This window comes from Thalia democratica, chromosome 2 (assembly GCF_965202585.1).
Source record: "Thalia democratica chromosome 2, ktThaDemo2.hap1.1, whole genome shotgun sequence".
Lineage (NCBI taxonomy): Eukaryota > Metazoa > Chordata > Thaliacea > Salpida > Salpidae > Thalia > Thalia democratica.
In genome coordinates, this window is record NC_139166.1 from 44,334,628 (window position 1) to 44,357,086 (window position 22,459).

A 22,459-nucleotide genomic window follows, 5' to 3' on the forward strand; every position below is an offset into this window, starting at 1 on the left:
TCAAACAATTTGACTTTTTTATGTTTTTAGTATTTTAATATTAATAGTTAGACCTACAGTAACTTTTACTTTTCAATTTTGAATAAACTTTTGAGATATGGCTATATAAAGTTTCAAAATCTACTAAAATATACTTTTTTTTTAATAATCTTCTAAATCCGACTGGATCCTAGCTAAGGCCGGATCCTGGTGCAATATTCAAAAAGAGTAAAATTCTTTTTTTTTATACAAAACGTTTTTTATAAAAAACATTGAAAAGACATAAAATTAACTACCAAGCAAAAATAATTAACTTTTAATAATATTTTTACAAATAGTAATTATGTTAGATAGAAAATTGTTATTACGCTTTTTAAACAATACAAAAAAGTTCTGCTCGAAAACAGTCAAGGCTTGACAATAAACATTACTTAATTCAGAAAGAGCTAACGTTAATCTTAATTAAATAAAGCAAGTAAACTTTATGTTGGTCATAAAGAAAACGATACAAGATTGCACAAGTGTTAAAAGTAAAACAACTCTAACAAAAGAATACTTAATATAAAGAATTAAGCATTACTTAAAGTTTGACTCAAAGCAAAAGAAGCTTCTTTTACAAAATAATTTTACAAAGAAAAAAAAGAACAACTTTATTAAAATGAGTAACATTTTTTGAAACTTTTAAGTGTGTTTTGTATTGGTAATTTTAAACAAATATCAACAGCTTATTGGTTAACAGTTTTACTCGAAGCTATTTTAAGCTTAAGCCGCAAGCATGTAAAGTTTTTTAAATTAAATTATTCTGAGATCCATAATTAAAAGCAAGCATAAATTATTTTAGGTTTGAGACTTACACCAGGTATTTTAAGCTCAGTAATAAGTTCAACCCATGAAGTATTGTTTTATTGGTATTTATAAATATTTAATTTTTATTTCTTGTAAATTTAGCCAGCTGACTAAAAACGTTACCTACTTCTGGCTAAAATATTTTTCTTACCTTAATTTACATTTTACAAAGTTAAGATTTATCATGTTTAATATATTAAAAAAACGTTGCAATATTTCATAATTTCTATTTATCACTCTTATTAAACTATTACAAAAGATTTAACTTGGATGTTTATCTAAGTTATACCAATTTTTTTTTATTCTATCTAGAATTTTTTTTTACGTATATTTTACATCAGTTTTTTTTTCAGATTTTTACTTGTATATAGTTTTTAAGATAGTTTTGTTGCTACTCTTAAAAAGCCAGTTTATGTTTATAAGTAGTTTTGGTACATAGCTTGAATTTATAGCTATATAAATAAGATTAATTATTTTGCAAAGTTCAATAAAAAAATTCTGTGACACAACTATTAGTCTCTTAAATTAAGTAAATGAATTTGTTTCTATTAAACAAAAAACTCTGTGTGTTTAATCACATAATGATAATAAGTTTAATTACAAAAGTTTTAATTAGTGATAATATACCCAAGTCCAAGACCCAGCTGAATCTGATAATTTTTTGCTTAAATCGGGATCCTAGTTTGTGGATATGGTAACTACTATTTTTAGGGGAGCCGATCATTTCTAACCCGCGTTCATTTCTAACCCGATTATTTCTACCCGGATCACTTCTAACCCGATCACTTCTAACCCGATCACTACTAACCCAATCATTTCTAACCCGATCATTTCTAACCCGATCATTTCTAACCCGATCACTTCTGACCCGATCAATCCTAACCTGATCAATTCTAACCTGATCACTTCTAACCCGATCATTTCTAACTCAATCAGTAAACTTTTAACTTATTTTTAGATTTCTTTATGTAGAATTTATTTTTAAAACAAACTAAACTTTACAAAAGTACTCTTTTTTTGAAATTTAAGTTTTCTGTCTTTTACAAAAATTAGTATGTATATTGTTCGATTTAAAACATACTAATAATAGTAATTTCAAATATATTTGTTATACTTTCAATCTATTTTCTTATTTTGAATTTTTTTTTTCAATCTGTTTAAATCGAATTTTTTTTGATTATATAAGATTTACTACAAGATTATCATTCGAAAAAATGAGAAACTAGGTTCTTCTTGCTTAAAATTTTCATACTAATCTAAATTCACAGACTGAAAAAATATCTTTGTTAATATTTATAAATGTTTAACTAGTAATTTTTAATGTGGAACGCAAACTATTTACCACAAAAGGTTTTTTTTTTGGTTTCAGTAATATTTAAAACAATTTTATTTGGCATTTCCTTTTATTTTATTTTTAACAAAAATATCGTTATTCGTCAGTGAACTTAAATTATCTTAACCTTTGTTTTAGACTAATTAAGAAGACTATAAATAAAGATAAAAACTGAAAAAAACAAAAATGGCCAATATCCTAAAAAATATTAAAGTGTTAAGTTGATATAAAAACGAAAACACTGACTATTTTATTTAATTCGCTGAAAAATATTGAACAGAAAATTAGTAAAAACTTATGCGTGTTTTTTAAGATATTCTCCGCGGACTAAAAAAAGTCAAAATGTCCCACTTTTCTATTCCTTTTTTTCATCATTACTGACCCAATAAACCCGAAATTGAAAAAAAAACGTAATTTTTAGCTATTAAATTCTGTAAATAATATACTTAAAGATTAAAGAAACTGTTGTGTGTAGAAATTTTTAAGTCAAGAAAAATGTCTAGAATTTTTTTCTTATCTTAAAATGATTGTCGTAATTAATAAACCGTGTAAAAGTTTTAAGAGTTCTGCTTTGCAGGGTTCTTCAAGTAAGTTGTTATAACTCTATTTAAGTTAAATCTTCCTCTTAATTACGTAGCTAGAACATTTTTAACGTTAAACGTAATTTTTTTAAGTTAAGCCTTTACAAATGTAATAGTCAGATACAAACATCTTCGTTTTACGGTCTATTAGTTATGCTGTAAGTGTAGTGCAAGCGTTGTACAGTTGTTGAGTAATATATTACAACTCCTAGTTAGTTTCAATTTTCAGCTTAAAATCTTGCACAATTGTTCTACAACTTGCACTAACCTATTTGATGATGAAATTAAATCAAACATTAGGTTGACCTAAACATTTTTGTTTCACATATCAAAAATAATAATTTTGAGATTTAACCTTTCTAAATAAAAACTATAAAATAGTTATGTCATTTAACAGACCGAAAAAGCATATAATGTCGCCTTACCGTCTAACTTTTACTTTGAGCTTTGGTTAAGATGAATATAAACTATACTTTGATATAAGAGCAATTTTGTTAACATTAATTTAGTTTTAAAATAAACACTGATTAAAATAAATCTAAAAAACAACAAATTTTTACTGTTCGGGTTAGATATGATCGGGTTAGAAGTGACCGGGTTAGAAGTGATCAGGTGAGAAATGATCGGGTTAGAAATGATAGTAAACCAGTGTAAGTGTTGAAAACTTAACTATAAAGACACTTATGAATTTCATAAAATATGAAACTATTTGAAGCAAATATTTCATGAAATTCATAAGTGTCTTTATAGTTAAGTTTTCAACACTTATAAAACTTTTTTAAATATTAAAAAGAGATGTCGATCTGTCCAGATGTTAATTTAAAAAAGAGATCCGAATTCGGCTGGATACTAATTTGTTGACCTAGTAGATCACTAATATTTTTTCAACGTTTATAAAATATTGTTAACAAATAATTAAAACAATAACGAACCAATTATGAAATTATTTTAAGCAAATAATTGGTTCGTTATTGTTTTCAATTATTTGTTAACAATACTTTATAAACGTTGAAAAAATATTAGTGATCTACTAGGTCAACAAATTAGTATCCAGCCGAATTCGGATCTCTTTTTCAAATTAACATCTGGACAGATCCACATCTCTTTTTAATATTGAGATGTTAGTTTGAGCTTTTCTGTACTGTTTATTTACAATTACAAATTATTTTTATTACCTTTTAATAGTACTTGTTCAGGATTCGTACGCGAATTTTTTTTTCATTTAGCCTGACTGAGACCAATTAAGCCTAACATTTATTCAAAGTAAGGAAAATTTCCTTTAGAAGTCATTTTAGGTATTGGGGGGTTTTGATTAGTACTATTGTAGTCTCTGACATTAAACAGCTTTATCTCAAAAATATTTTGAGCTTTAAAAATCTACAAAAAGCAACTCATAGCTTAGTTACAACTCAATAAAACAAGACTAAATTGTGAAAAAGGTGATTTACCCCCTCCCCTATGCCCTTAACATAACAAATTCAGTGATAAGTTTAAAAATAAGTGTTATATCTAATCTATTACTAGTGTAAAAATTTAATATATATTAAATAGTTTCTTTTCGGTACTAGCTTTATATAAAAATTTGAGACAACAATTCATTTTGCAGTATATTTTATTTTTTGTTAACTAAAAATTTTTCAATCTACCCTTTTCAATAGTTTTTGTAGATAACTAAATAGATTTTTCTAAAATAGTAAAATTAATAAAATTGTAAGATTATGCGTCATGATAGGTAAATAAAATTACATGTACTAGGCGATGCTAATATAAAGCTGTTTAACAAAATTTCAAGTATAAAGCTTAAGTACTAGAAATTGAAAGTATTAATAGCAATTTTAATAAGAGGAAACCGACTTATTTAAACTTTCTTAAAATTAAATTAAACAACAAAACAAAACTTAGTAGCGAATTCACAATAATTTAAACAAATTAGAGTTATAAACAAATTTTTGTTTGCATAAACTTGGCTTATTAGTTTTAATAAATATAGACTCTAAAACACTTAAATGATACATGTTACGTCCTTTACAAACAATTGAAAACATATTATCGTTATAGTTTTTTGCGCATTCTAAATTATTTAACAAATGTTCACCTATTGCAGATTGACTTTTTGTTGGCTTATTAGTCCCATTAATCATCCAGTTTCTCAAGGCGTTGGTCACGTGTTGGTCCCTTCTAATGTGAAATCGTTGCGAAGTTCTCCCAATATACTCACTATCACAGTGGCATTTGTATTTATAGATTATATTGCATTTTTCTGGATCAGGAGTGAGATCTTTAACAATTCCGTTAAGTGGTTTTCTGGTGGAATGAGTAATTCTTAAATTAACTGCCCCAAAAGTGTTATCTACGGTTTCTAAAACTTGGTTTTAAAAAAGCTTAGCTTCCTTTCTTAAATATGGAAGTCTTAAATATACTACACATTTATTTGGGCCGTGTTTTGTAGGGCTGACAAGCTTCGCGGTAGTCCTATTGATTGTTTTTTCAATAACTTCTAAAGGGTAACCTAAGTTGCCAAAAATACTTTTAATGTTATTGATTTCTTCACTTAGTTTCACCTTAGAACATATTTTATGTGCTCGAAAAACTAAGCACGATATTAAGTTGGTTTTTTGTGAGGTGGGACAAAAAGACTGCCAAGGAATATATTGGCCTACGAAAGTTGGTTTTCTATAAATGGATGTGTTTAAAGAGGTTGGTGTTCTTTGAACTACGACATCAAGGAAAGGTAAAGAGCTATCAGCTTCATGCTCACGAGTGAACTTAAGTGAAGGATGTAAGTTGGAGATTTGGTCAAGTAAATTATCCACATTGTAGTCTGTCTTGTAAGAAATAAAAATATCGTCAACATATCTAAAGTAATTAAGAGGTTTTTCTATATTCGTAAATAAAATGGACTCAAAATAGCCAACAAATATATTTGCTAACACAGGACCCAAGGGGCTGCCCATCGCGACACCGTCGACTTGTCTATAGATGTAATTGTTGAACCTAAATTCTACGTTCTTAGCTGCCATATAAAGCAAACTCTGGCATATCTCTTTTGGAAACATTGGTGGATTTAGATTTGAATTATAAAGCTCGTTTACACATATGATTATGGTTTCATCTACAGGTACATTTGTAAAAAGACTTTTTATATCGAAAGAACACATTTGGTCGGATAAACAGGGGTTATTACGTAGATTGTCAATTAATCTATATATTACTATAATGATAATATGTTTTCAATTGTTTGTAAAGGACGTAACATATATCATTTAAGTGTTTTAGAGTCTATATTTATTAAAACTAATAAGCCAAGTTTATGCAAACAAAAATTTGTTTATAACTCTAATTTGTTTAAATTATTGTGAATTCGCTACTAAGTTTTGTTTTTGTTGTTTAATTTAATTTTAAGATGGTTTAAATAAGTCGGTTTCCTCTTAAAAAATTGCTATTAATACTTTCAATTTCTAGTACTTAAGCTTTATACTTTAAATTTTGTTAAACAGCTTTATATTAGCATCGCCTAGTACATGTAATTTTATTTACCTATCATGACGCATAATCTTACAATTTTATTAATTTTACTATTTTAGAAAAATCTATTTAGTTATTTACAAAAACTATTGAAAAGGGTAGATTGAAAAATTTTTAGTTAACAAAAAATAAAATATATTGCAAAATGAATTGTTGTCTCAAATTTTTATAATATATATTACTTAACACAATTTTTCAATTTAATTAAGCACTAAAGTAAAAACATTATAACCAGAAGATTTATAATAAAACGACGTGGATTGTCGTGTTTTATTAAAATCTAAAATGAATTGCTTGCAAGAGTATTAAAATAAGTGAAAAATATTTATTATAGTACTTTGGCTAGTACTTAAAATTAAACTAAACTCTAAATAAATACAGTGATTGTTGATGTCATATCAGATTTAAAAAGCTTACACTTAAATTAAGAAAAAAACCTTTAATATTTTGTTCTTGGATAGAAAAATTAATTGTACCTAAAATTTGTAATCCCACAAAACTTAGTACTTATATCTTAAAGCTAAGTTTAAGTGTTGTGAATATCTCTAATAACTTTAAACAAACAGTAAAATATACGAATACACTGCTAATAGCTTTAATCTAAAAAGTATTTGGTATAAAGCCTTTAAATTGGAAATTAAAACAGTCCAACCAACTAAGCTCTGAAAAACATAGCTGATGTAAACAAATTCAATCAAACAGCTAAGTTGTTGAACTAAACTGTAATGCTTAAACTGTATTTTTTATTAATTTTCATAATTATGACATATATAATCCACTCAAAAGAAAATAATGAAGATTCTTAACTTTTTTTTAGAGATTCAACAAAAGGTGTTAATCAATTATTTTTACAAATACTGACTGATTTTGAATTTAATAACTAAATCTATATTTAGAAATAAATTCACATCTCAATTTGATCTTAGAAAGATTTCTCAATTTTTTTTTATCTAAAATTTTCAAGCATTTGAACTGAGAAAAACTGAGATTCTCAAGTTTATAAATAAAAAAACTGATTTAGCCTGACGCGCACGAACCCTGCTTGTTAGACTATATTGTTTTCTGGATCTAATAGCTAAATTAACTTGAATTTTATGTACATCGTCATTAAGACTTTCATCAAATGAAATTGTAAAAAATCGAGAACTATAACTTTCCTAATTGTTTAATTAAAAGTCTCAAAACAAAACTTATAGTGCATGTAAATTTTATCTTTGCACACAAGAACGTTTTAAGATTTCACAATCGTAAAACACTATACTAAAAATAAAAATTTACTCTTACAATTTTGTCCTGATATGTTACATTTAACTACTTCTCTAAGGCTCAAAATACAGGTAAAAAAAGTTGCATGAAAATATTAGAAAAGTTGAACTTCTGGTAGTACTTTCATGAACAAAGTAATCGCAAATAAATGTGACAGCTTTTTGAGCTGCTTGTGATTTCTAACAGCATCAATTCCCATGTTCGACAAATTCACACTATCCATGAACATTCTTAAGTTATTTTATAAAAATACAGGTAATAACTTTGTACAATCAGTTTTGTCTTCGTTTAAACAGGTTTGGTATTGTGGATTTTCAACAATATTTGGTGAATCTAGTCCAGGGGTTATTTAAGAATATTTGGGTAAAAAAAATAAATAAAACTAAAATTAAAAGTTTTTATTGTATTTATTTCATTAATAGCCAAATGTAATGATGAATTAAAAAAAAAGATTATAATGGAGGGATTAAAAAACAACAATACTACTTTTTAGAGTAGTGCTTAAGATAGTTTTTAACTAAAAAAAAAACTACGATACTGAAAATAAATATGATACAATTTTTTTTTTAATTTTGAAACTGAAATACTTAAGTAAGTGTTAATGCTTCATTATGGTCGTTTAATTATAAGAGAATAAAAAATAATTTTTCAAAATACATTAAGAAGTTTATTAAAAAACGAATAAAAATATAAACAAAACATCTAACTAAATTACAAAAGTTGCAAGGTTTTCGAACTTGAAAATTTATAAAAAAAAGAACTAGTATATGTATTTTAAACCAAACAAAATAAGTTTCTACTTTTAGGAATAAAAAACTCAAAATTACTTGAAAAAATCTAAATTATATAAAAGTTTTGTCACAAATAAATTTTGATTTACAGTCTTCTTATTTATCTTCACACCATTGATTTTCTTTGCGAACCTATTAAAAAAATTATGTGAAATATAACAAGGAAAAACATGTTAAACAGAACTATTATACGAATAGTAAAAATTTATGTAAGTCAATTACCATATAATTAATAATAAGCATAGGTGATTATAAATGTTTTTAATTTTTGCATGGTTGCCAGATACATAAAAAGGGGTAGATGTCAAATAAACACGGTGGTATTAATAATGAGAAGGAAAACAATTTACCGACTTTTATAAGCGGTTACTATTTTTATGATTAACAGTCTTTTTTATCCTTGCTATCCTAGAAATTTTATTTTCTAAAATTTCATTATTTACTTTAAAGAAACCTCCTTTTAGTTTTATTAGGTTGTAAAGAATTTAACGAGTCAGATAACTCTTGTTTTATCAGTTCTTTTTACCAAATGAAAAACATTTGTAAAAGCATCATTTCAAACAGTTTTAAAATAAAATTTACCCACCGAATGCATTATAAATACAAGATAGTAAGTTATATTAAATAAAAATAAATATATATACTTTCTGTATTTTACAAAAAAAAACTATCAAAAACTTAATTAATTTTTGAAAAGAAAACAAAAACATAATTGAAATTATAAACCTCAACTATTAAAACTTTTATTTCAATATGTTTTTAATTACTTATTTTATACCAAACTTAATTAAAAATACAAACATTACATTAATTCTGAACTCACAAACACAAAACATAATTCAAGTTTTTAAATCTTGTAACAATAATGTTATATATATTATATAAAATAAGGTTAATGTTCAAACTTGAACACCTTCTACTGAGCCCACTTGAAGGGTAAGAATAAGAGGAGCGAATTTATATTGTCTTGTCGACATATGAAAAAGCTCCTCTTAAAATACAACAAATTTTGAAGTATTTTATAGTCAATTAACTGTTGTTTTCGTTAATTTTAGTTGTTTGATTAGTTAGATGGTAGATCGATTTTTGTACTGAATATTTGTAATGTACAATGTTCAATTCTTACGTCATATTGTTTTTGTTTTTTTGTAAACTTTTGCATCTTTGTTTACCATAGTGATTTTTATTTTAAATTTGAACTGGCTGAAGATTAGAGACAATCTTTTTTGTCTTTATGAAATATATGTTCCAGCATTTTTTAAAATCTTCATTTCAATAAATTACATATATATATATATATATATATATATATAATTCAGTAGGGAACGGGTGAAATATGCACGAGATTAAAAAAATAAACAATCAAGTATATATAAAACAACAACAGATAAAATTAATTAATAAATAAACAAAGAGAAAAAAAAAAGTTACCGACCAAGGATAAGGTTTAGGGGTAACAGTGATAGTAAAAATTAAATAAATAAAAGTTTAGAACTAATAAAAATTTAAAAAAATCAAGCCGTGCAAAAATTTATTCGTGCATAAGTGACCCTTCGTGCAAAAGTATCCCTTCGTGCATATTTGACTCCTACCCAATTCAGTAAGCTTAACAAAAATTTAATCTTATTGATTTATTTCAACGGATTAAGTATAGTGTAATTTATTACTATGAATCAAAAGCTTACCGGTCAAATAAACTCATAATACATTCAAATAAATTTTACAATGTGAAAGAACTGTTAAACGAAAAACAAGATATTTGAAATATAATGAAGATTTTAATATATCATATAGTACAATTAGTATTAACTTCAGTATCAAAAAAGGGTATGAAATCACTAATTAAAACTTATAATTTTCTACAAAAAGTAATAAACATTTTACACAAGTTTTCAACTAAATTATTACATAAGTTTACGAAACAAAATTTACTGACAAAGTGAAAAAAAAAAACATTTAATCAGAAACACTTGAATTTAATGACATTACTGGACAATTGTCAAAATCTTTTACAGTACATTTAAATATAGCTAAAAAAGGATTAATTTGTAATTCTAATTTATTATAAGGTAGCTAATAAGATTAATTTCAATTTTTAAAAGAGTAAACAATTAGTGATTTAGTATTTTAGCTTTCAAGTATAATAGGAAGTATTATATATGTAGTCTATTCAAGTATACTTAAAAATAAAACAATATTCACTCTAGGTTTACCCGCATTCTTAAATTAAACATTTTGAAAATTAAGTCTTTTAAAGCTTATTTGCTTCAAACATATAAAACGACACAAACTGAAACAGTTTAAATGTTTTTTTTTAGAATATAACAGCTTAAAAATAGCAAAACCAAGTTTAAACTCAAGTATAAGTTTTTATAATGTAATACATTATTCATTTAAGCAGAAAATTTATATAAAATACAATCAAGTTTAGACAAACAAAAAAGCTTAAATTTAGATAGTATACTTGTTTTGTAAAATTTGATTTTATACAAGCACACAAAAAAAAATTTAACATTAAAAATCTTTAAAATAACGAGTAATGAAAAAAAAATTCACAAAATTTTAAATCAGTTACAACTTATTTTAAATTCAATTTGTTTGCACAAAACCTATCTAAAAAAATAAAATATATATTTTTTCTTAATCTACTGAAATGTACAACATTTAAATAAATGTTTGCTGCAAAATATTTCAAAACTCTATTCGATTTTTTTTTGCCATTTCAAGTAAATCGGCTTATTTTTAACCAAAAAATACTTTGATCATTGGTCTGCAATCAATATATATAAAAAGAAATTTGTTGCTATACTTGGTTTTAGGTTGAAAAAATTTAATTTTATATAAAAATAGATCAAAATACCATCCTTTTTAAACATAATAAAAAGTGATTATATCTAACTGGATATATTGTTTAAAAACAAGGCACATCTAAAAATATCAACTAAACTAATAATAATGATGCTAGCAAAATAAGAACAATTCATCAATTTAAAATGTTACGTGCTGTACATATTTAAGTGACGTAATATCGTTATCATGCAATATTTGCATGTGTTTACTAACTTTGTTTCGAATAAAAAAGCCAAAGATTGCATGAATGATTATCATTTTTAATAAGATTTTTAAGCATTACTACTATTGAATAACTATTTCACCTACTATAATACTTTTTATCTTTTATTTCATGTTAAAAGCAGCATAAAACTAATTTAAATATATTACAAATATTAACAACATCACCAATACTCAACTAAACTTTGACATTAGTATAAATTTTTGTATCTTTAACTTATTATAGTACAGTCTGATTCATTTTTATTTTTTACAATTACTATTAAAAAAAAATAAATGCACCTATGATATTACTTATTTTTAATATATTCATTTGCAATAATAATGGTAATTTAATAGAAGAAAATATATTGAAGCGTTTGTTCATTATGAAGAAAAAAAATTCTTGATATAAAATAAATTTAAGCAGGATACTTTTAAAAGTAAAGGTTTATATATATTATATATAAAATATTCTATAGTTATTTGCCTACAACAGTATAAGTAACTAACATTGTTATATGCAGTTTCATACTTTATTTTTGCTTGATAAGGTCGCAATCTCTTGCCACCGAAACCGGTCGCGAATAAAATATACAATTTGCATAAATCTATTTATATAAAATATTCAAAATTTTAAATTAAAACTAACTTGTGCTTCCTCTTCTTCAGTAAAGTCATTTTTAATGTTGAAAGTTTTTCTAATTTCTTCTGGTGATTTGCCTTTAATCATATTGGCTACTGTCTTGCAAGTGACATCCAGCAGACCTTTAATATCCAAGTAATTTGCTGCCTGTCAAAGAAACATCAACATTTGTTAATTTAGTTTTTAAGAATATATAAAGTATTTTGTGACGTTAATTTAAAGATAACAGCTATCTATCTAATAATATAAAACTAAAAACAAGTCATCTTAGTAAATACTCTATGAGGCATAGAAACTTAAGTTGCCGGCAACAAACACAAAAAAAAGTTATACAAGTACTAAAACAAATTAGAAAATAATAACTACACTTTTCAAGTTAAAAAAATCTAACTGTATAAAATAATAATTTCACAAATTAAGTGAAGTAATCTAAAACACCATAATTTTTGAGAAGCTGATTAAAATAGCTTATAAGTTAATCAATTTTCCGAATGCACGACTTTTCAAATTCGAACGATTCATATTCATCAATACCTACAAACACTTATCTATCTTTGAAATATTTCAAACATTATGGGCGATATGTCTCAGATAAGTTATGAAATATAGTAGTTTTTAAAAATCTATTTTTATATTCAATGGCAAGGTTTATTTTTTTAAAGAGCAACGACTATGTCGAACAAGTTACTACAGGATGTAGTATCATGTGAGAGGGTGGAAAAATTTCGCTTAAAACTGAAAATATTTAATTTAAATAAAACAAATATCAGTAAATTCCAACAACTTTCCATTAAAAAAAATATGATTTATCTCATCTAAACTAAGTACTGACTTATTCACTTATTTATTTGTAATATTCATAATTTTATTTCCCTACGTCTCCCCCTAACATACTAATCTATTTTTATTAACTTTTTACAATCACTTATTTATTTGGTTATACTTTTTATATGTATGTGCATTTATTATTTCTTTTTTGTATGTACTAAGTTATCGCCTTTTATATTTAGCAAATAAGTTTAAACTTATTAATAACCTGAATCTTTTTTAACTTATAAATAACAATTCAAGTTTTTCAAATAAAATTTAATATATTTTCACTGCAACTCTTCAGAAACTTACTGCAGATACTTGAAATAAAACAATAATTTTTTAACTAAAACAAATAAACTTTAGAAAACTACTTAAGTGATTAATAAAATTGCTGTAAAAAAAAACAATCAACAATAACTCGAAATTATTGTAAAATAGTAATTAATGCAAAAATACACATTTTAAATTACAAAAAAAAAATGGTTAAAACCAACAAAGACACTTTTAAGTAAATTAAATAACCAAAGACACTTTTAAATAAATAAAGAAACCTTGTAGTCAAACTCTTTTTGTTTACATAATTCACGTTTATTTAAAAATATTGAGACAGCTCCTTATTTAACCAAATCAATTCAATTGGTTCAATTGTTAATAACTCTAAATGTCAATAAATCAGAGTTGTTTGCACAATCAACGTAATTAATCAGATGTTCTGCGATCGAAAATGTTTTTGTCGCATTAATAACAGCGTTCGTCCAAGTTGAAAATAACAAATTTCCAAGAAAAATTTACGGTCCATACGTTTATATCGGAAAGTTTTTATAAATATTACAATATCTTAAAAGTTAAATAAGATTTTTTTAATCTATAAAAATTGGCCTGTAGTTTGTACTTTATGCTTTCATATATAATCCAATGTTATTTATTGGTAAAAAAAATTTCGGACCGCCGGTAAAAAAGGAAAAAAATTTTCATTTAGCCTGACATTTTTTCAAAGTAAGGAAAATCCCCTTTAGAAGTCATTTTAGGTATTGGGGGGTTTTGATTAGTACTATTGTAGTCTCCGACTTCAACCATTATTATCTCAAAAATATTTTGAGCTTTAAAAATCTGCAAAAAGTAACTCATAGCTTAGTTACAACTCAATAAAATAAGACTAAATTGTGAAAAAGGTGATTTACCCCCTCCCCTATGCACTTAACATAACAAATTCAGTGATAAGTTTAAAAATAAGTGTTATATCTAATCTATTACTAAGGAAAAAATTTAATATATATAATACTAAACACAATTGTTCAATTTAATTAAGCACTAAGTAAAAACATTATAACCAGAAGATTTATAATAAAACGACGTGGATTGTCGTGTTTTATTAAAATTTAAGATGAAACGCTTACACGAGTATTAAATTAAGTATAATATGTTTATTATAGTATTTTGACTAATTCTTGAAATTGATACATTATTATAAATCCTAAACTCTAAATAAATATTGTGATTGTTGATGTCAAATTAGATTTAAAAAGCTTACACTTAAATTAAGAAAAAAACCTTTAATATTTTGTACTTGTAAAAAAAATCAATTGTACCTAAAATTTGTTCTCCCACAAAACTTAGCACTTATATCTTAAAGCTAAGTTTTAGTGTTGGAATATCTCTAATAACTTTAAACAAACAGTAAAATATATGAATAAACTGCTAAGAGTTTTAATCTAAAAAGTATTTGGTAGAAAGCCTTTAAGTTAAAACAGTTTAACCAACTAAGCTCTGAAAAACATAGCTGATGTAAACAAATTCAAACAAACAGCTTAGTTGTTGAACTAAACTGTAATGTTTAAACTGTATTTTTTTTTATGAATTTTTATAATTATGACGTATATAACCTACTCAAAACAAAATAATGAAGATTCTTAAATTTTTTTAGAGATTCAACAAAAGGATTTTAGCATTTATTTTTACAAAAACTAACTGATTTTGTCTTTAATAACTAAATCTTTAATTAGTAATAAAATTGCATCTCAATTTGATCTTAAAAATATTTCTCTTTTTTTTTATCAAAAATTTTCAAGCATTTGAACTGAGAAAAACTGATATTCTCAAATTTTTAAATGAAAAACTGACTTAGCCTGACGTTTTTCAAATAATTTATTTAGCCTGACGCGCACGAACCCTATTTAAATCATCAAATAAATCAGGAAAGACACCAAATATTTAGAAAAACAATGAGTTAACTATTCGTCCTTTTTGAACTAATGAGAAATGAGATTTAGCAGACTTTGTTGGAAATAATTCCATGCTCTTTTTTTATCCTAAACTACAGTCATTCATTTCTTATTAAACCGCTAGAACAATGGACTAGCGACTAAGACTATTTAGAGGCAAAAAAATAATAAATTACAAGAGTGTAGTCAATGCATGGTTGCCACAGATCAAGCTGAGAAAAATTTACTGACTTTTTAATAAAATTTCCTGACTTTTCTAAATCAAGCTCTTAATTTAAACTTATTGTAGAATACATAATCAAGCACTTGAAACTATATAAAGCTTTCAATCTTGTTTTTATACAGGTTGAAACACCAGTTTTTTTGCTGAATTCAGTCATCTAACTTCCATTACATCACTTAAACCATCTGTGTATGATTGAGGTATTTGCAATAAACAGCTCTATCAGCAAAATACTTTTTTTTATAACTTATAAACACAACTTGTCTGAAAAAAAACACAATATTTTAGCATTACCTAACATAAATGTATCTAAATAAACGAAAAGACGTATAAGGAACGTTTACAATTAAAACCTTAAAACAATAACGAACTTTTACAACTAAAACCTTAAAACAATAAAGAACTTCATCAATAACATTATTTTTATTACAATTTGTACTAAAATTTAATTTCTGTTTCTTTATTAGCACTTCAACCTCTTCATCTAATGAAGATATGGTTTCTTTTATCTAGTCTGCATACCGCTTAATTTTCTTGGCAGTTTAAACCATTTGCATAGTATAATTTAAATCGTTCTCATCTGCTGCCCCTACACTTGTTAAAGAGAATCTTTTCTCTAAATCTAGTTACAGTTTTTTGGGCTTCATTTCCTTTCTTTTTGCACTCATTTTATTATTTTATACCAGATGAAGGCATTAGAAATTAATTTTGTAAACTTCTATAAATTTTTTCAATATTAGTCTGACTTTAAAGGATTTTTAATTAAAATTTTAACATTTGAAGGCTTAAGAAAATAAAGAATTTAGTAAATTTGAATTAACAAAATCTGACGTTTTTTCAAATTTTGTCAAATTTCCTGACTTTTTTAAAAAACCTCCATTTTTTCCTGACTTTTGTCTTTTTTTTAGTTTTTCCTGACTTTTCTTGATTTTCCTGACCTTGTGGCAACCCTGTCAATGACGCTGCCAAAAGAGGTATTAAATTGTCCAGCAATTTTGTAACTTTGTCGAGAAATGAAGACACCTATCAAGACAATCTACAACTAATCGAGGAGGATAGGAAGCAAGTACCAAACTAAGAATTATGAATAGTTCAAGAAATAAAATATTGTGTTTTGTTTTACTTTCAAGGTTAATAAAAAAATTCAATTCTCAACGAATATTTGTGACTATTGTTATTATTTTAAGCAATAAAGATCTGAATAAATGTTTAAAAATATTTTTATAAATAAGTATCAATATATTCTAAAAGTTATTTAATAACAAACTAATAACTTTTTTTACTCGATACCTTTTTTAAGTAAATCTTAAAATAAAATTAAATTAAAATTAAACTACAGTTAAACTGTTTACAAAACAAAAATAAGCTAAAATTAAATTACAATTAAATTGTCGCATTTAATCTACAAAGTTTTAAAAAAGTAAGAAACATATTGATTTAAAAAACCCAAAGTTAGAAACGTATTAAATAAGAAAATATCGAGGTGAAAAGCAGAGTCACAAACGTGTTTTGTTAGAAATGATGAAGTTATATAAGTAAAAGCTTAAATGATCGAACAAGAAATTTATAAGTCTTAAATAGTTGAGTAAAAAAATTAATGAATTTGACTTAAAAGTTACTATCTTTGAAAATTTAAAAATAAAAATACTAGCAGCTTAATTTAGGTATGTACTTATATATACTTGATTTTGAATGATTACTTCTAAATGATTACTCACAAATATACTTTTATAAAACATAGAAAATATTTAAAAATTTCACCATTGAACAACTTAACTTTTATTTAAATTCTCTTTTACATAAGTTAATTGCAATAAAAAGTATTCGAAATGTTAAAAGTGGTTGAATAAGTAGGTATTAGGTGTATATTAACTCTAAACTCTTTCAATATTTTAAATATTTTGAAACAGATTATTTAGAGACTAACCAGAATAAGCTCGAAAAGGGTTCCCTGGTCAACTTTAAGAAACTCTTGATCCCACACTGGAATATCATCTGTTCTTTTGTCTTTATGTTCATCATCATCAGGAGGGATTGGATCGTCTTTGTGTTGAGTGCACCATTGGATTACCTATATATTTATTATATTTGAATTCAACAAAACGTCAACAGCTTTTTAAATTTTGCAAACAAAAGATGTCAATTAGAATTTATTTTTGATAATATTTCTTATCATTGAAACATTGATCTTACAAATTATTTTTAAAATATTTGATCAATCAAGTTAAAAAGGGTTGCAAGAAATATTCTAAAGTTGACATGAATGAAAACAATCATTCATCTTATTAAGATTTTTGTACTAAACAAAAAATAATTAAAAATTAACCTAATACAAAGATGTGTTTATATAACCTATAATTTTAGCTTTAAACATTTTCAAAAATAGTAGATCAATTTTATAAACCAACTTCTAAATCTAAATACTTTAATTATTGATCGTTTTTTGCTATGTACAATGTACATAGTATCATAATCAAATTAAAAAAAAACGTTATTAAAATAAAGATGGTTTTTTAAGTATAAATTCATTAATTTAGTATTTTAATTAACACAACGATTAAAAACTCTATTAAAAAATATACTTTTGTTTACAAATTTATAAACTATAATATTTACAAACTTAAGATGTTTTAAATAGTAAAATTTTTAACATTAGTAACACTAATAAACTGTTAACAACTATGTTAATATCAAACTATTTCAACTAATTAGAATACATTTTAAGAAGAAAAGAATTTGAATCTACAAACTTAGTGGCAACAGAATTTGTTTCTAAAGAAATTTAAATTAAATTCTATTATAATAGGATAGCTTAAAGGTTTTAACAAAATAAAAATAGTATGCATTTAAAATATTTTACTAAAAACTATAGATTTAAAACGACTGAACAGCTATGTTGAGACCGAGTTATGGGTTTTGAACTTTATTAATACATATTCTTTAAATAACTGGACACAAAATAGTTTTGCATAATAAAAATGAATAGTAAAATTTAGTAATTTTATTTTTATATTTTCGCTACGAAAACTTTGATTTAATTGATTACATTATTATTTAAAGAAAACTATTTAAAAACTCAAGATTAGCTTATAATCCAGTTCATTTAAAAAAAATCTTTACATAATTCAACAACATCATATTGAAGAAGTACCAAATTTATTGAAAACCAACAACGTCTCGCTATGTTAAATCAGTAATACAATTCTACAGAGTTTGATATGTTAAACAGCAGTACAGCTACAAATGTACTTACCAAAAACAATCAAATCTGAAGTTTACTTAAATAACTTCATTTATCACTTTACTGCCATTAATTTTGTAGAGTATTTTTGTTAAACGCCTGGTTGATAAAAAAAATTTAAGAAATAAGTTTATAACCGAATCTTTAAGCAATATTTTAACTGTAAAACTAAAATATTGTTGTTTTTAGTCCTTACCTTATATTTTGCATAAAACATTGCTTTCTAAAAATATTTTATAAAAATTCTAGTTTTATAGAGTAATGTACTATATCAAATAAATAAAATCTAGCTAAACATAATAATACTACTGCAGCCCAATAATGAAATTTTGAAATCTATATTAGATTTCCTAGGGTTTGAAATGAAGAGCAAAACAAAGTTTTAGCTATTTTTTACAGGAAAATCGAAACTTACACTAGAAATTTCAAGTATGTTTTATTTATGTAGGTAAAAAATAAATATTTTGTTCAAAATTTGGCCCGCGATCATCAAATGCCTGCTGAGCCCTGTTAAACTAGAACTTCAAGTCTTTAAAACTCAGTAAAATATCACAACCAAATAATTAGTATCTATATAAAATTGGCAAAACTTAAATATGTTTTGGTTGTCTATGCATCATAGTTTATAAAAGCATACAAAAAATATTCATTTTTGAAAGATTTTATCCATATTTTCTAGTTAAATTTATGTTTGTAATAATAAACTTTACAAAAGCAATTATAAACTAAAAAATGTTTCATACTTTATCAAAACTTTATTCAAATAATTTCAAAATCAAAATACTACTATGAATTTAAAATATATTGTTCAGGGTTGCCAAAGGTTTTTGGTTTTTTTTTCACGTTATTAAAAGTAGAAGTTTTTTGTTCATTTTTAGTATAAAATTAAGTTTAAGGTAAAAAACGGTCTTAAATAGTATAAAAGTATTGAAAAGATTCTGCAATGCTACTTAAAGTATTTTTATAATAATTATAATTTTAAATTATCCCAAAACTTTTTTTTTTGTATATAATAAATATTTTGTACCTAATCAAAATTTCATTACTTTACATTTAAAACTGTTTAAAAATTAGGTTTTTAGTGATTTTTGTCCAAAATTCCAGGTTTTTCCTTTATTTTTTTTTTTAAGTTCCAGGATATTTTTTGCTTAAATTGTCAAACTCCAGGTGTTTTAACAACCCTAATTGTTTTACTTTATTTAGTGTAGTTTTAATCTTTACAAAAAAAGTAAGTTATTAGATATTATTAATCTACATTTTGTAATATTTTATTTGCTTAATCCCGAAAAAATTAATTTATATGTATTTAAAATACTACTTAAACATTTTTAACAAGTCTGTGTAAATATTACTAATAAAAATATAGTATATATAGCTTTATTTATGTGTTTTGGTAATAAGGACTTCTATAAAATATTACATAATAACATAACTGGTTTTTAAATGCTTTTACAGCAATAGTTTTTAAAAGGAGTTAGTAAAGAATATCATTTAACTAGATCGAGTAAAAACTTAAATTCAAAACTTATTGTAAAATATTGTAAGTTCAACTATTTTAAACAAATAAGCAATTAAAGTTACTAATTGTTTTAATTCAATAACTGAAAATAAATTTAAACTGTTTCTTTTTTATAAAAATAAAAACTGTTTGTACAACTTTTGATAACCAAATAAATACAAGCAATTAAAATTTTCAAGTTTTTCAAAGAAATCAACTCTAAAGAAAAAATCAAAACATCTTAAATAATTAAAACTATTTTAAACACTAATCTTTCAATTATTTCTAAAAGTTGCTTTTATAACATACAAATTGCAAAAACCTTTTTTAATATAGCAGCATTGACATTAGGCAAGGGGATTCCCTCATCATCGTCCTCCCCAATACCAAGATCATCCAGCATTGTTTTTATTGTGACTGATTGCTTGGCTATTTCGACATCCACCTGAGATAATAAGTTTAAAATACTAAATGTTCACTAAATGTTCCAAAACAATCTTAATATAAACAGGACTGCTGCTATTTAATAGAATAGAAATGTCTAAGTATTGCTAAAGATAGCCAAAATATTGCTACTTAGTAGAAACAGCAGATAAAAATAGTTGAGAACAAGGTTGGCATTGTTTAAAAGTAACTTTATTAATAAATTAGAATTTAAGCTCATTTTTAAATCAAATTGTTTATTGCTGTATAACTACAATGTGCAGATTGGTGGCATATGACTACATTTGCAAGTACTTAAAAGTATTGATTTTGTCAAAATTAAGAAATTTTGTTACACTAAAGAACTGAGTAATTTTGAATATGTAATTGCAAAACATTTTAGTAAAAATGAATATTTGTCATCTAATTATAATGGCAAAACGTTAAAATACAGAGATTGATAGAAATGATTTTTATTTTAAGACAATCGTTGATAAGAGTAACTATGATAAGAGTAACTATGGCGCCACTTTAAAAACTTGTTTTAGAACAAAAAACTGATTTATGGAATTAGTTTTTTACCTTGGTTTAATAAAAAAACGCAAATAATAAAAATTTGACATCTTAAGATTTGACATCTTGAGTTATGAATGGTCATACCTTATAGCAACTTGTATCATTTTAGTTAATTATACTTAAAGGGAAAGTTGCCAGAATTTTTGAATTTGCACATGTTTATACATTAGGGTGCGCTTATTTTTACAGCTTCTTTTGATTTTCCAGCTGGAAAAAAATTTATGTGTTGGAAATATCATAAAAACACTCTGTACAAAACTTTAGATGATTGGAAGAAACTTTCACCTTGGCACCAACCGATTTTCTAAAAACTACTCAAATGCAAAAGGCATGGGATCCAAAAATTGCGATCATGGACTTTTAAGCTCAAATTTTTATACATGTGGCTTATTGAAATACAAACATACTGTGAACAATTTAAAACGATTTAAAAAAAGTTTTGTAGTAGAGTTTCTTGTTTTTAGAAATAAAAAACTGAAAATTCAATAAAAGTTACAAAAAGTGATAAAAATTACATAAATCAAGAAATTCCACCTCAAATTTTCTTTGAATCATAGTTTTAAATTGTTCTCAGAGTGTTTGTGTTACAATTAGCCATGTGTAAAAACATTTGAGCTTAAAACTTAAAGGTCGCAAATATCGGATCCCATACATTTTGCATTAGGATGGTTTTTAGAAAATTGGTTGGTGCCAAGGTGAAAATTCATTCAAATCATCTAAAATTATGTACAGAATGTTTTTAAGATATTTCCAAAACATAAAAAATTTTCAAGCTGGAAATTAAAGTAGCTGTAAAAATAAGCACCCTAATATACATGTGTGTGAAATAGGTGTGATTTTTAGACGACTAAAACATGGCAACCTTAATTATAAATACTTAATAAATAAAACATTCATAAAATAACTATTATCTAGTGGCAGCTACAAAGTATAAAATTTAACTGATAGTTGAGCTTCAATAAAATAAGAACTACAAAAAAATAAAAAGTTAAACATAAATTGTAAAAGAAGGACGTAACATAATCAAAACAGAGAAAAATTAATGTTACTAAAATAAAAAATACTTTGAATTAGGTGAAAATAATTTAAACAAAACTAAGAAACCATACAGCCATATGGCAAGTAACTAAATTTTACTAATAAATATATAGTTATATAAATAACAATAACAACAATAATAACTTATCAGAACTTGTTATGCATGTACTAATAAAACTAACATCAAATGTTTCTCCTTCATGACTTTGTAACTTTATAACTGCCATTATACTTTTCCGATACAAATGCTACACAAGTATAAAAGTATATTTTTGCTGAAGTAGAGGTTGTGTTTTTATAAAAATGTAAAAGACAATACAAATTGAAATTAAATTTTGATAAACTTTTAAAAAAAACCTTTGAAAAATTTTAAAAAGTAAATAAATATACGCATTATGTGAATTCAA

At 24.6% G+C, this 22,459-nt stretch overlaps 1 protein-coding gene across 1 annotated transcript; it reads right to left on the reverse strand.

Annotated features, from left to right (window-relative positions):
• Positions 1-8,184: 8,184 nt before the first annotated feature.
• Positions 8,185-22,406, reverse strand: LOC145849897 (S-phase kinase-associated protein 1). The gene is made up of 5 exons (XM_082954999.1): positions 22,235-22,406; positions 20,338-20,460; positions 17,204-17,347; positions 12,025-12,165; positions 8,185-8,453 (listed from the first exon to the last, which is right to left on the reverse strand). Exons 1-5 carry the CDS (start codon positions 22,277-22,279, stop codon positions 8,418-8,420), a joined length of 489 nt encoding a protein of 162 aa, XP_082811125.1. The 5' UTR covers positions 22,280-22,406; the 3' UTR covers positions 8,185-8,417.
• Positions 22,407-22,459: the final 53 nt, after the last annotated feature.

Coding starts and splice junctions, on each gene's coding strand:
- LOC145849897 (XM_082954999.1), bottom strand. CDS start 22,279: ATGGCAGTTATAAAGTTACAAAGTCATGAAGGAGAAACATTTGAT. Junction 20,461..22,234: donor ATGAAGGAGAAACATTTGAT/GTTAGTTTTATT, acceptor TTATTATCTCAG/GTGGATGTCGAAATAGCCAA. Junction 8,454..12,024: donor CTGAAGAAGAGGAAGCACAA/GTTAGTTTTAAT, acceptor TTTTTTTAATAG/GTTCGCAAAGAAAATCAATG.